General features: G+C 38.4%; 2 protein-coding genes across 2 annotated transcripts in view; both read right to left on the bottom strand.

Annotated features, from left to right (window-relative positions):
* The window catches only part of LOC135222122 (alpha-2-macroglobulin-like), a 149,352-nt gene that overhangs the window by 31,491 nt on the left and 105,301 nt on the right, over positions 1-12,560 (bottom strand). The window lies entirely within an intron of this gene.
* The window catches only part of LOC135222121 (alpha-2-macroglobulin-like), a 22,220-nt gene continuing 10,674 nt past the window's right edge, over positions 1,015-12,560 (bottom strand). The window contains exons 11-15 of the mRNA XM_064260290.1: positions 8,887-9,282; positions 7,935-8,150; positions 7,219-7,455; positions 3,570-3,725; positions 1,015-2,965 (exon numbers count right to left, since the gene is read on the bottom strand). Coding sequence (XP_064116360.1) covers positions 2,876-2,965; positions 3,570-3,725; positions 7,219-7,455; positions 7,935-8,150; positions 8,887-9,282 — 1,095 coding nt within the window. The 3' untranslated portion in view covers positions 1,015-2,875. The remainder of the gene's footprint in view (positions 2,966-3,569; positions 3,726-7,218; positions 7,456-7,934; positions 8,151-8,886; positions 9,283-12,560) is intronic.

Genomic DNA, 12,560 nt, shown 5'->3' with positions numbered 1-12,560 from the left:
TACGAAGACCGCCGTTGTGGCTACCAGTCCAATATTCCTGCGCCGTTATGCGTGTGCGACCCACCCATGCGGCAGGCAGGTCGTTCTCCAGTCAAGTACTACAGAACAGTACAATATACACACAAAAAACTAGTTCCCGTCACCGTGCTTAGGAGAATGGCTGTCATCAACGGCGCCTTCAACTGGTTAACATCAGCCGTTAAACACTATCTGTTCCATAGGCATAACGGCGCTTGTGGCGCCGCTGACCGATATTTGCGCCGTAAATAAATCTTAAAATTCCTTATTTTTTTATGAATATTTTTTATGACCGCCGTAAAATCCAATTCTTAACCGCGGCCCGCCTGTATATATATATATATCCATATATATATATATGATATATATATATATATATATATATATATATTTATATATATATATATAGATATATATATGATATATATATATATATATATATATATATAGATATATATATATATATATATCCTGCAAACATGTAAAACACACATACTATAGATGTCATAAATTATAAAAGGTCACTTTCAGTCTTGTGCAGGGTTATGAGCTACTAGAGCCAGAGGTAGTTCAATTTCTGCATACTTTAACAGTGTATTGCCATTTGTCACTTTTATTTGAGATTTTTCAAAGTTGTTCAAAGTTTTATTTTCGAATGAATGATTCTCAACTCGTATGTATTCACAATCATTACATTAGTGTAAAGTATATATCCTCCAACAAACAGCTGCTTTCTTTTCATGACCAGCCCGATGCTGGGGAAGATGTCTGTCTACAAATCTATCTTCTGATTCAACACCTGCTCCAAGATTGTCTCTGAGAAAACCTTCAACTCATTTCTCGTCTAATAAAATACGCGAGCTCATTGTTGAATCACATTCATATCTCCAGGTATCAAATAAAAGTCTCGTAATGATTCCACTTTATATTTTCCATAATCTGTGCAATTGAATGGCTGAAGAAACCACAATCCAGCCTCTATTCGATTTAATATCTGTTTCTAGGGCATCGCAGGTAACCCTTCAAAATATAACACAAATAACTTCATATTCAAATGGCTACAATAATCAGTAGTTAAACAGTTGCAAAAAAATACAGCAATTCTGCAGATTGAAATGAATGAACGTAAAAAGGATATGCTGATGTTGATCAAATATAACATTTAAATATATCTTAAATGATGTTCAAGTCTGCCAACCTATTCACATCATGACCTCGAATTTTATCTTCAAATTACAATTATTTTTCGGAGGCCGTTGCAGCTGTGTGGTTCACAAATTTTCAGAATGGCCCTCAGATTGTAAGACGATGACCTATAATATTTTGGTAAAGCAAAGTAGAGACTGCAGAGTTTCAAAGAAAGGAATGTTGGAGTTTTTATACTGTTGTTGTTATTGTTTGCTTCGTTTGTTGTCAGACTGAGCTGCATTATAACCACCAGCAAAGGCATTAGATCAGCCAAAACAGAAATAGGAAAATCGTGATTTCCGTGTTTTGGAAAGCAGTCCGAAGTTACAAAGAGTTACAAGGATTAGGATGTCTCAAAGACTTGTTAGTGCATCCTAAGAGGAGACATCTTGTGCTCACTTATCTGTAGGATCAGGTTTTACTGTGCACTCACAGTGTCCTAATGACTTTGTCTAGCTTTCTTTTAAACTCTGCCAAGATACTCACTGCAGCGACTTGGAAAGACTCCAAAGAAGAGCAGGAGTTTAAAGTCACTGATAAAGTGAATCTAGACTCGGATTCAATGCTGTGATGAAAGAAGGTGAATCAGGAAGCGTCGTTGATAGGATCAATATTCCCAGCATCGATGGCTGTGGTCATTACAAAAGCTGCATCACCTTAATGCGAGTTTTATATCCTCAACAAGTCCTCCACCATCAAAGCCAAACCAAAATAAAAAGAAAAACACTCAAAATATTGATGGAGAAGACTCGATTTATATGGACTTTTGGCATTATGCCAAGCACTGGGGAAACTAAGGCCATTCAACGCAGAAACGGAAATTGACAGTAAAAGGTTTGAAAGGTTTAACAGGAGGAAAACCTCAAAGCACTTACAATAAGAAACAATTGTTAGGAGAGGGTGGAGAGTAAGATGGTGGAAAGAGAATATGAACGGAGGTACAGTAAAAGGAATGAAAGTAGTTGCAGCTAGGGGCCGAGGGGACACTGCAAAGAACCTTAAGTAACGCTTACATTGCACCGAAAGAGGTGCACTGACGGCACTACCCCACTACGGTGCTGATGGAGAAGAAAGGAGGCTGGTGTTTGTTTTGGAATAAAACCTCAGATTTTGGGAGACGCAGCAGCGAGAAACTGGAAGGGTCTTGCTCCTTCTAGCAGAAGCAGGGGATGATCTAAATTAGTGATCCCATTATATCAAGACCAAACGTGATAAAGGCAGTTTAGAATTTGAAACGAGAAAACTGATAAACGAAAGGAGACAGCTGATTAAAAATAAGAAGAGGGAAGGATCAAGGAAATAGGCAAGACTTTGGCTACCAAAACCGGCGAATAAAAACCCACGTCACTCAAGTATCCAAAAAGAGAAAGGCAAATCTTTCATATCTACTTCACTCAAGGATTGATATTTCTATCAGAGGCACGTCCTTGAATAACTACAAATTTAGCCTACAATTAGCATTTATCTATCAGTTTCGAAGGGAATTTGATGTAGGTATATAACCACACGGTTACTGAAAAGAATGAACAAAAATGCTGTACCTAAAAAATTCTAATTATAAAGGCCTCTCTTTTCCAATTAAGCATAAATAATGACTAAAATATATTAAACTTAGTGTCTAGAATAATATTCAGACTCATACCAATGACACTTTTTTTTAACACATTGCTCAGACGGTCGTGAAGTCATCTATCACTATTGTTACAGTGGTGGATGGACATTCCTCACCCTGAATCACAGGGTCTTCAATTTCGAATGACTGAAATGAAAAAGGGTACCTCAGTTAAAAAAAAAAACGACAAAGTAAGTCCATGTTCTTATCCTTCTATTATATGGGCTCTTCAAGTGGGTGTTCACAAATTCATTCCATATGGCTATATTTTCTAATTATTTATGTACAACGTGTTCTAAGTAAGATTACAAAATTATCTTGTCAGATTCAAAATCGATCAATATTGTGAGATGATTTGTGCCACAAAGAAAAATAAGCCATAAAATATAATCCAGTAAATTTAACATTAGTTATTCTGCTTTCTTGAAGACACACAGTGCCTGTGTGAATGTTAATTCAGGTGTTTAACGAAAAAAAGGTGGCACTGTTAAATAATTCCACCCTCTGTTTTTATTGTTCTACAAAAGGGGCTCTTCAGCTTACTATTGATAAATACATTCCTCATAGTTATATTTTTTTTTAGTGATTTAAGGTGAATTTTCTTCTAAATAATTATAAAACCATGTTTGCCAGATTCAAAAGCGATCGGAATTGTTAGAGAATTTGTGCCACAAAGAAAATAATATAAATAACAATCTGGTCCAATAGCAATTACCATCACGTATTCCCCTTATTGACAGCTATACAGTACCTGAGTCAGCCTGAATTCAGGAGTGTAATAATCGTAGAGGGTGACGGTGCCAGGCGCTATATCTTCGACTTCATGGTCCCTCCGGATTCGGAAGGAGACACAAATTTCGGAGCCACCGACCGATTCCAGGTACAAGAAGACAACACCATCTGTCTCCTACATAATGTCAACACTGCAGGTTAGTATGAAGCCGGTAAACATGTCCGAATGTCTTATATAAACATTATTTCTGGTATTAATCTTAATAATCTTACTAATACTTATATATTTCTCTCAAAAGCGTACTTATTTCATTGACGATCTTTATACAAGATCTCATTGAGGTTAACTGGAGATTAGTTATAAATATCTTTCATTATTATGCACAGGTACGAATTGCAGATGCTCCTCTACTCACGAAATTTCAAGTCATAAACTTTCAGAGATACGAACAACCGTGATCTTAAATTAAAATTGTGTTCGGAGTGGTCCGTCTACCAGTGCCAAGATCAAATTTTGTATTGCGCGCCTCTGCTTCGTTACATTTTTTTGCTGCTACCCACACTGAACAGCACTGTAGCTGAAGGGGAAGGCAATACAAGCCCCAGAGTCCCAGAGACTCGAACCTACTCAAGTGGTAGCCGGCTGGACGTCATCTTTCTGTTGTGCTCATATTTATTAGTGCGATTTTATGTGAAATACCGAGCCCATCCTTTTTCTATCATAGCTAATGGCAAGTGCAAGGCCAGCAAAGATAGTGGCAGTGGTAAAAAGCAGCTAGTCTTCTCAATGAGAAAAAAAATTACAATTATAAAGAAATTAGGAAGTTGAAAAAGTGGTCGAGGTAGCAAGCCATCATGATATGAATCATTCAACTATTGTCACGATCTTTTAAAAATAACGATCGTGCTGTGCCAATGCAGTCAACAATTATAACAAGAGAAGGGGGGTGGTGGGTGGTAGAAGAAATGGAAGAAATTCTGGGTATCTGGATGGAACACCATATGCAAATGTGTTTTTGACGCCTTTTCGATGACTTGAAGGCTAAAGCGAAAGCGCTGAATACAGAACATTTGCTGCAAGTTTTGGATGGTTTCAGCACTTCATGAAACGTGCTAACTTGCATTATATGTCTATTACTTGCGAGGCAGTGAGTGCCAACAAACCAGCGAGATGCTCAAGGAAATAACGGATAGCAGTAGTTATAGCCCTCAGCAAGTTTTTAATATTGATGAGACAGGGCAACTCTGGGGACAAAACATGCCAGATAAAACATACATCAGCCATGAAGAGAAGGCGATGTCAGGGTTTAAGTCGACGAAGGATAGGCTAACTTTATTGCTGGAGACTTCAAGCAAATCCGCAGGCACTAAAAAAAAAAAAAACACCACAAAAAATTCCCAACCCCTAATCTACCCCTGGTGACTCCTGCTGTATTTGAAGACTGGTCTTTTCCATCACTTTGTCCCCGAAGTCAAGCTGTACTGCTGCGAAAATGGGGTTCCTTTCAAGATTCTCTTAATTTTGGACGACGCCCCTGGTCACCCACGCACTTGGATGCAGGGTTGGTGATTTTTTTATAAGATAAAAAAAAAAAAAAAAAAAGTTATTTACTTGATTTTTTATTTATTTGATTTTTTTGATTTGTTAGATGTGTATTCAATCCTTTTTTTTTCCTGAAAATGTATTTTATAACAGAATTACTATTGATTTATCTTTTAGGTTACCAGAACCGGCTTAAAGTATGAACTTGTTTGCTTTCAAATAAAAAATAAATAAATAAAAAAATCATGATTATTGAATGAAAAAATCAAAGATTTAATGACTTGATTAAATCAGTTTGATTTAATCATTGCCAACCCTGCTTGGATGATTTCTATCCGGATGTGAAAATTATTTATCACACTCGCCAAACATACAGACAACCATTAAAGAATGTGAAGTTAAGTATATCTTATTTTAACCAGACTACTGAGCTGATTGAAAGCTCTCCAAAAGCTGGCCCGAATGATTAGATTTTTATTCATGTTGCTGGGAACTAATTGGCTACTTAGCAATGGGACCTATACAGCTTATTGTGGGATCAGAACCACATTATATCGAGAAATGAATTTCTCATCAACAGAAATACATTCCTCTGGCTCTAAGCTGGCAGCAGCCGAGAGCGAACTCGGGGTACCAGATTGGTAGGCGAGTACGCAGCTGGCTCGACCAGAGAGGAACTATTGAAGGAGGTGCGACCTTACAGGACTTTTGGAAGGGTTGCTACATTTACAATTGTATAAAGAATATTGCTGCTGCACGGGGTGAATTAAGTGATATGGACATGAATGGAGCATGGAAGGTCATATACCCAAAGTTTGTCAACGATTTCGAATCATTTGATCAGGAAGAGGAGGCAAAGGGAATCGTTAACAGTCTCCCTTACATAAGTGAAGAGTTAAAGCCTGACTTAGAGGAAGAGGACTTTGAAGAGCTGCTTGAGTCTCTTTCAGAAGGAGTTGACGAATGAGGACCTAACGGAACTGGAATAAGGAGACTTTCCATAGCTGTTCGAGTGTCATTCAGAGGAGTTGACGAGTGAAGACCCAATGGAGCTGGAAGAAATGCAACGAACAGAAGAACACGAAGAAGTAGAGCTTCTTCTTTTAAAGAAGTTTAAAGGGAAATTGATGGCCCAGGGGGCTTTCTCTTCCAGAAAGAGCTTTATATATATGTGAATCAGGATCCAAATGTTGTTATTGCATCATATACGATGTAATGAAAAAAAAGTAAAAAAAAAAAAAAAAAAAAGAAATACAGCTGTATTGAACTGTATTATCATCGCAATTTATTTAGGTTTTATGTATTATTTGTATTAGCAAAGTACTCTATGAAGTGTCCTATCATTATCACAATTTATCTAGGTTTTAATAAAGTACTCTATGAAATACAGTAGCATATAAATAGAGTGAATTGTGTGTTAGGATGAAAAAATATACACTACTGTATGTATTGACTTTATATATATGCTATATTGTTTGTTTGTTTGTACGTATGGTGTTTTTACGTTGCAGGGAACTTGTGGTTATTCAGCAACAGGACCAAGCGGCTTTTAAATTACTCTGACTTCCGAACCACGTCGGGAGTGAAAACTTCTTATCACCAGAAAATAAACATCCTTCTGGACCCCTCCAATGAATGCCCGAGAAGCGAACTCACGGGCACCGAGGTGGCAGGCCAAGACCAAACCGACCACGCCACTGAGGCGCATACATGCCATATTGTACTTACGAGCAATTCCAGATCTGAAAAGCCGCTAATTTGTAAGCAGAGGATCGTAACTATAGTAGATTCACATCAATCGTGCATTTGATATCCCAATCACAGGGCTTGAAACTCTCAGTCTCTCTCGAGAGTTCACATGGATAGGATCTATGTTCAACTTCTCCTGAGGGATAACGTCTTTCATAAGTATCCCTCAGAAGAGATGCAATATACATCCTAGCTATGTGAACTCTCGAGAGAGACTGAGTTTACAGTCCTGTGATTGACTTATCAGCAGCCAATCAGGAGCGTCGTAACAGACTGGCCTAGACATCAAATGCACGGTTGATGCGAATCTACTATAGTTCATATCTGACTAAATTGGAAGGTTTTCAGGGCGAACAGTTTAGATCACCTAAATTACCTCATAACGCTTGATGACTTGTTGAGCGACGAGACCTCTCAAGTCGTCCTCATCTGCCGAGTATCCTGTTTGGAGGTCGACCTCCATCACAGCCATGTTGGATACGGAGTCCTCCTTGACGTAGGAAGCACAAATTTCCAGGGAACTGATAGAGGAGCACCTTTCTCGGTCTGTCTTGACAGACATTGCAAAAGCAGAGCTCTCTGGCTCTTCATAGACGTTGTATTTGTGGGTAACCTGATGTTTTAAGTAGCATAAATTAGCTTAAGAATAGAAGTAAAAAATGCTGCATCTGAGAATCAATTTTATGCTCTTGTACTTTCTTACTGAAAAGGTGTATAATAGCTCATAAATTCTCTATTGATTAAATCTCGTACTAGTATTAAAGCTATCAAAATGACCTCTGTTATTGTCAAAAAAATATATTTCATTGGTAATAGTTGGCAAGCAAAATCAAATGAAATAACACATTTGTTCATAAACGCTCTATTGGTTAAATCTCTTAAACTACGTAGTATTAAAGCTATCAAAATGAACTCTGCTATTGTCTAAAAAAAAAAAAAAATACATTTCATTGGTAATAGTTGTCCTAAAACGTTTTGCTACTCGGAGAATTGAAGATTGAAACAACATAAATAGCACAGTACTTGCCTTAAAACTATGTATACATACATAGTACATGCAAGTATATGTGTGTGTGTGCTTCGGAAACTTACCGTGACAAGAGCGCATCCACTCCCAGACGCAGTCACTGTGACGTCAAGTGGTGGATCGCCTGTGATGTAGCTGGTCTGCAGGACAAGACCGTTCTCTGAATTTATGACGATATCAAACGACTGACTTCCAGCAGTGACTGATATGGCGAGGTCTGTTCCTGTGGGCGGGAAGGCTTCGCTGAAGGCTGCGAAGGACTGCAGAGCAACCACTGTGTCCTGTCGAAAATGGAAGTGTCAGTAAATGTCATTTCACTGAATACAAGATATTTTAATTTCATGGAAGAAAATGAAACGAAAATGTCAAGAGAATGCGTGTGAATTAGGATTTTTTTAAATTTACTATTAAATAAGAAAAGATTACTTGCACTTACTGTGAGTTCATTTTAATTTCATGATTTGGAAGATCGCTGCTTTCTTAACCTCTATTTATATTTGTAAGTTTCACATCGCTACATGAAAGTCAATTAAACGAAAATGTCAAGAGAATGCGTGTGAATTAGTATTTTTTTAAACTGACCACCAAGAAAAGCTTAATTGCACTTACTATTAAAATTCTGTACAGATAACCTTCAATGACTTTGAAATAATTTAAGTTACAGGCTTTAGGTCAGTTGAAAATGTTCAGTAAAGAGATGGCCAAGTGCCCAAACGTTCAGAGAGAAAGTCATATAAAGATGCAAGTAAAATTCGTTTCTTGCGAAGGTATGAGCTGATATGGTTCATTTGCTGGGAAAGCAGAATTGGAATTATTAATGATTGTTTTTTTATTTGATAATTTTCCCGAATGATAATAACTGTTGCATTATTCTTATGTCTCAGGTCACAGATATATGACGACAATCATCGTTTCACAGCACGTTAACGAGTGATGGCTTTTGTAAAGATCAAATGAGAACATCACAGTAAGTCACTCGACCATTCATCACTGCCCCGACTGACCGAGAGAACTAACCTGTGTCGATACGAATCCTCCTTGTCCATTGTGATAAGTTGATATAAGTTTAGTAATATCAAGTGCCCAGGCAGCGTATGATCCTGGACTTTCATTCAGCATGGCCAGAAGGAGGTAGGCGGCAGCTTCAACCGTCAGAGCCTGAGACAGACCTGGAATTCCTGATGTCAAACTGTTGTACACATCTGAAATGAGCGTAGCAGCGGCGCTGCTGTCGCCCGCCAAGGAGAGAGCGTATGCCGTCAGGGCCTTGATGTATGTGCTACTACTTGTGGTGGCTGTGGTGATGCAAGCGACGGCGTTTGCTATGACCTGGACGTCCTGCGTTAGATTCCCTTCCAGAAGAGATATGAGGACGTAGGCTGTGAGAGACGCTTCTGAACCATCGACGCCTCCCTGAAATAATGTATGCCGGCATGAATATTTTCACTTACAAATGCATTCAGTTATGGACGGACTGATGTACGAAATTTTGGGTCACACGCAAGGCCTAGGACCTTAAGGTTATCCAGCGCTAAAGGAAGCAAAATACTAGGTTGACATAGTTTAGTATAAACGGTCTGAAGCCCATAATCACTATTATTATTATTATTGTTCAGATGATGAAACCTATTCACATGGAGCAAGCCCACCAAAGCGGCCCCTGACTTGAAATTCAAGCTTCCAAAGAAAATGGTGCTCAATAGGAGGTAAGAGAAGGTAGAGGGAAATACAGAAAATTATTAGGAGAATAGCATTAGGGTAGTAATGCACTGCATCTCTGCTTGAACTTCTGATGTTCCAATTGCACGACATCCTCAGGGAGACTTCCACAGCCCAATGGGTAGAGGAATAAAGGACCTCTGGAACTGAGAAGTTCGACAGTGAGGCACATTTACTGCATGTTGGTGCTTCTGCTGTTCAGCGAATCTGGCTGCTCTCGGCTGAGTGAGGGGATCAGGGATCAACTGTGAATGTGAGAGATCTCTTTAAAAAGCAAATTATGGAAAAGCGACAAACAAAAGACCATCCGGGGATGGTCCAAGTCATAATTGCTTTTATTAAGAAACAGAAATCTTCAACCACGAACCACTCTATCTAAAAGAGATATATCTTCGGCAGAAGCAGAGATCCACACCGGAGAACAGTATTCTAGTAAAAGAAGCACAAATAACCTGCAACAGGCTGCATCTATCTTATCACTGTCATAAATATATATGAGGCCCAACGAAAAATACCTTACTTTCATAAGGCATTTGCTGCAACTTTCATTACACGTTTATCAAAAGTAAGATGTGAGTCAGAAGTCCCATCCACCTGAAGGGGAGGATGGAGTAGAAAATCTGTACAAGATCTGCGAATCAATAGTGTTTCCGCTTTACTGGAGTTCAGCCTCATACCCCACCGACTACAGTCACTACACCATTCACTGATCCGGTCCATGTCCCAACTGAGGCTCAGGACAGATTCAATCCTCATAAGTGGAGACTTTACTACACCCACAAGTGTTGCATCATCTACATCCTGTATACACCAAAAATAATAGTGGACCAAGAACACTACCCTGTAGAATTCCGGACACGATAGGTCTTGGTTAATTAAACATCAACAGCGACTCGCTGTTGCCTACCTGTAAGGAAATCTTGAAGTGATCCTACAACATATTCGCCCTCGTCAAGATTCTGAAGTTTATAAATAAGATTTATTTGAATTACTGTGTACTCAAAAACATTATCAAGGTTCTCTTACAAATCTCATGCCAAGTCTAAAAGAGCATTGCAGGTTACTAATTGCTTTCTGCGAGTATATGCATATTGACTATCAGCTAACAATCCCTTAGATTCCAAATACTTGTATAGTGGCTTAGAAATAGGTTTTTCAGCAACTTTGGAGAGCACAGGGAGAAGAGATATTGGCCTGTAGTTACTGGAGTCTGCACATAAGCCACTCTTTAGAACAGGCACTGTATTAATAAAACTGCACTCATCCGCAAAGATACATCAACACAAATACTGATCTTGGGAGCAACACACTAGAGACGTATTTAAATAACAAAACGAAAAATCCTGTCAGACTCTTTTCCACCCCAGGTAACAAGGGTGACCGGTATATTCCACTGGGGAAAATTCCACTAAGGTAAGTTCCACTAGGTAAATTCTACTATAGGTAAATTCAACTGCAGTAAATTCCACTACGGTAAAATCCACTAAAGTCGCTCTCTCTCTCTCTCTCTCTCTCTCTCTCTCTCTCTCTCTCTCTCTCTCTCTCTCTCTCTCTCTATCTATATATATATATATATATATATATATATATATATGTATGTATGTATATATATATATATATCTCCGCTTAAACTTACAAATCTCTCTCTTTGATATATACAAACAACTACAAATCTTATTTCAACCTCGTACGTATATAATTAAACTAAAAAGTAGTTATTTCAAAATACGTTAACAACTTGTTAGAGTTGCGTTAACTATTTAATTGTTATTTCATGCTTTGTTACTCCACTAAATAATTTTAGCTACAGAAAAATTTCCTAATCAGTATATCTTTGAACTTCGAAGCCTTCAGAGAAGAACAAACGCAAGCTTTGCGACGAAGAAAATTACATATATGAAAAGAATGGAGTTAACAACAGTAAAACCAAAATATATTGGCGATGTGAGCGTTTTTATGATGGTTGCAAAGCAAGACTGCATACAACTTTCAACTACAGTATACCAGAAGTTATTCATTCTAACGGCTTCCATAATCATCCAGCAAACAGCGCCCACGTTAAAGCCCGAAATGCAGTTAATTCTATGAAATCGGATGTAATGAGAATGTGCACAGTATCTTCACGGGAAGTAATTTCTACGACTCTACAAAATCTCGATGAGGAAGCACAATCATTCTTGCCAACTTCCTGGACTTTCACGCAACATCCGTAACTGGAGACAGCAAACTTTAAGAATCCCAGCGCTCCCAGTATGTAGGTTCGGGTTTTGAAATTCCACATGAATTTAAGTACTTGGAAAATGGATCCTTGTTTTTTATTTTTGACAGTGGTATAGAAGACCCAGACAGAAAATTAGTGTTTTCCTCGGAAAATGGTTTAGATGATCTAGAAAACTCGGAAATTGGGCGTTTAAGGTGTGTCCACATTTGTGGTGTCAGCTTTTAACAATACATATCATCATTGGAGGGTCAAGTGTGCCAAGACTCTTTGCCCTACTTCCAGACAAAAAAGAAGCCTCTTATCATCATGTTTTGTCTACTCTGCTGAATTTAAGGCCAAATTGTCGACCGGTTACCTGCCTATTGGACTTTGAACAAGCCCTCCATAATGCATTTGCATCAGTATTCCCGGATGTAGAAACAGTTGGGTGTGTATTTCATCTGGGACAGTCTGTTTGGCGCAAAATATGTGTACTGGGTGAAAGCAGGAGATATAACACTGATGCACGTTTTCAGTTTAAAATTAAGTGCTTATGCGCATTAGCATTCTTACCTATTGATGACGTTGTCGAGGGCTTTGCGATTTTAATTGATGACGATAGGATTCCTTCTGACTTTATCTCTTATTTTGAAAATTCATACATTGGCATGTTACGAGGACGTGGTCATCGTCAACGAAGAGAAACTCCTAAGTTTCCTATCCATATGTGGAATGTGCGTCAACGAGTTTTAAATGACTTGCCAAGAGCAAA

Source organism: Macrobrachium nipponense, chromosome 3 (assembly GCF_015104395.2).
Source record: "Macrobrachium nipponense isolate FS-2020 chromosome 3, ASM1510439v2, whole genome shotgun sequence".
In the NCBI taxonomy this organism is placed as follows: domain Eukaryota; kingdom Metazoa; phylum Arthropoda; class Malacostraca; order Decapoda; family Palaemonidae; genus Macrobrachium; species Macrobrachium nipponense.
The sequence above is the reverse complement of the archived record's forward strand: the minus strand, read 5'-3'. Positions and strand labels throughout refer to the sequence as shown.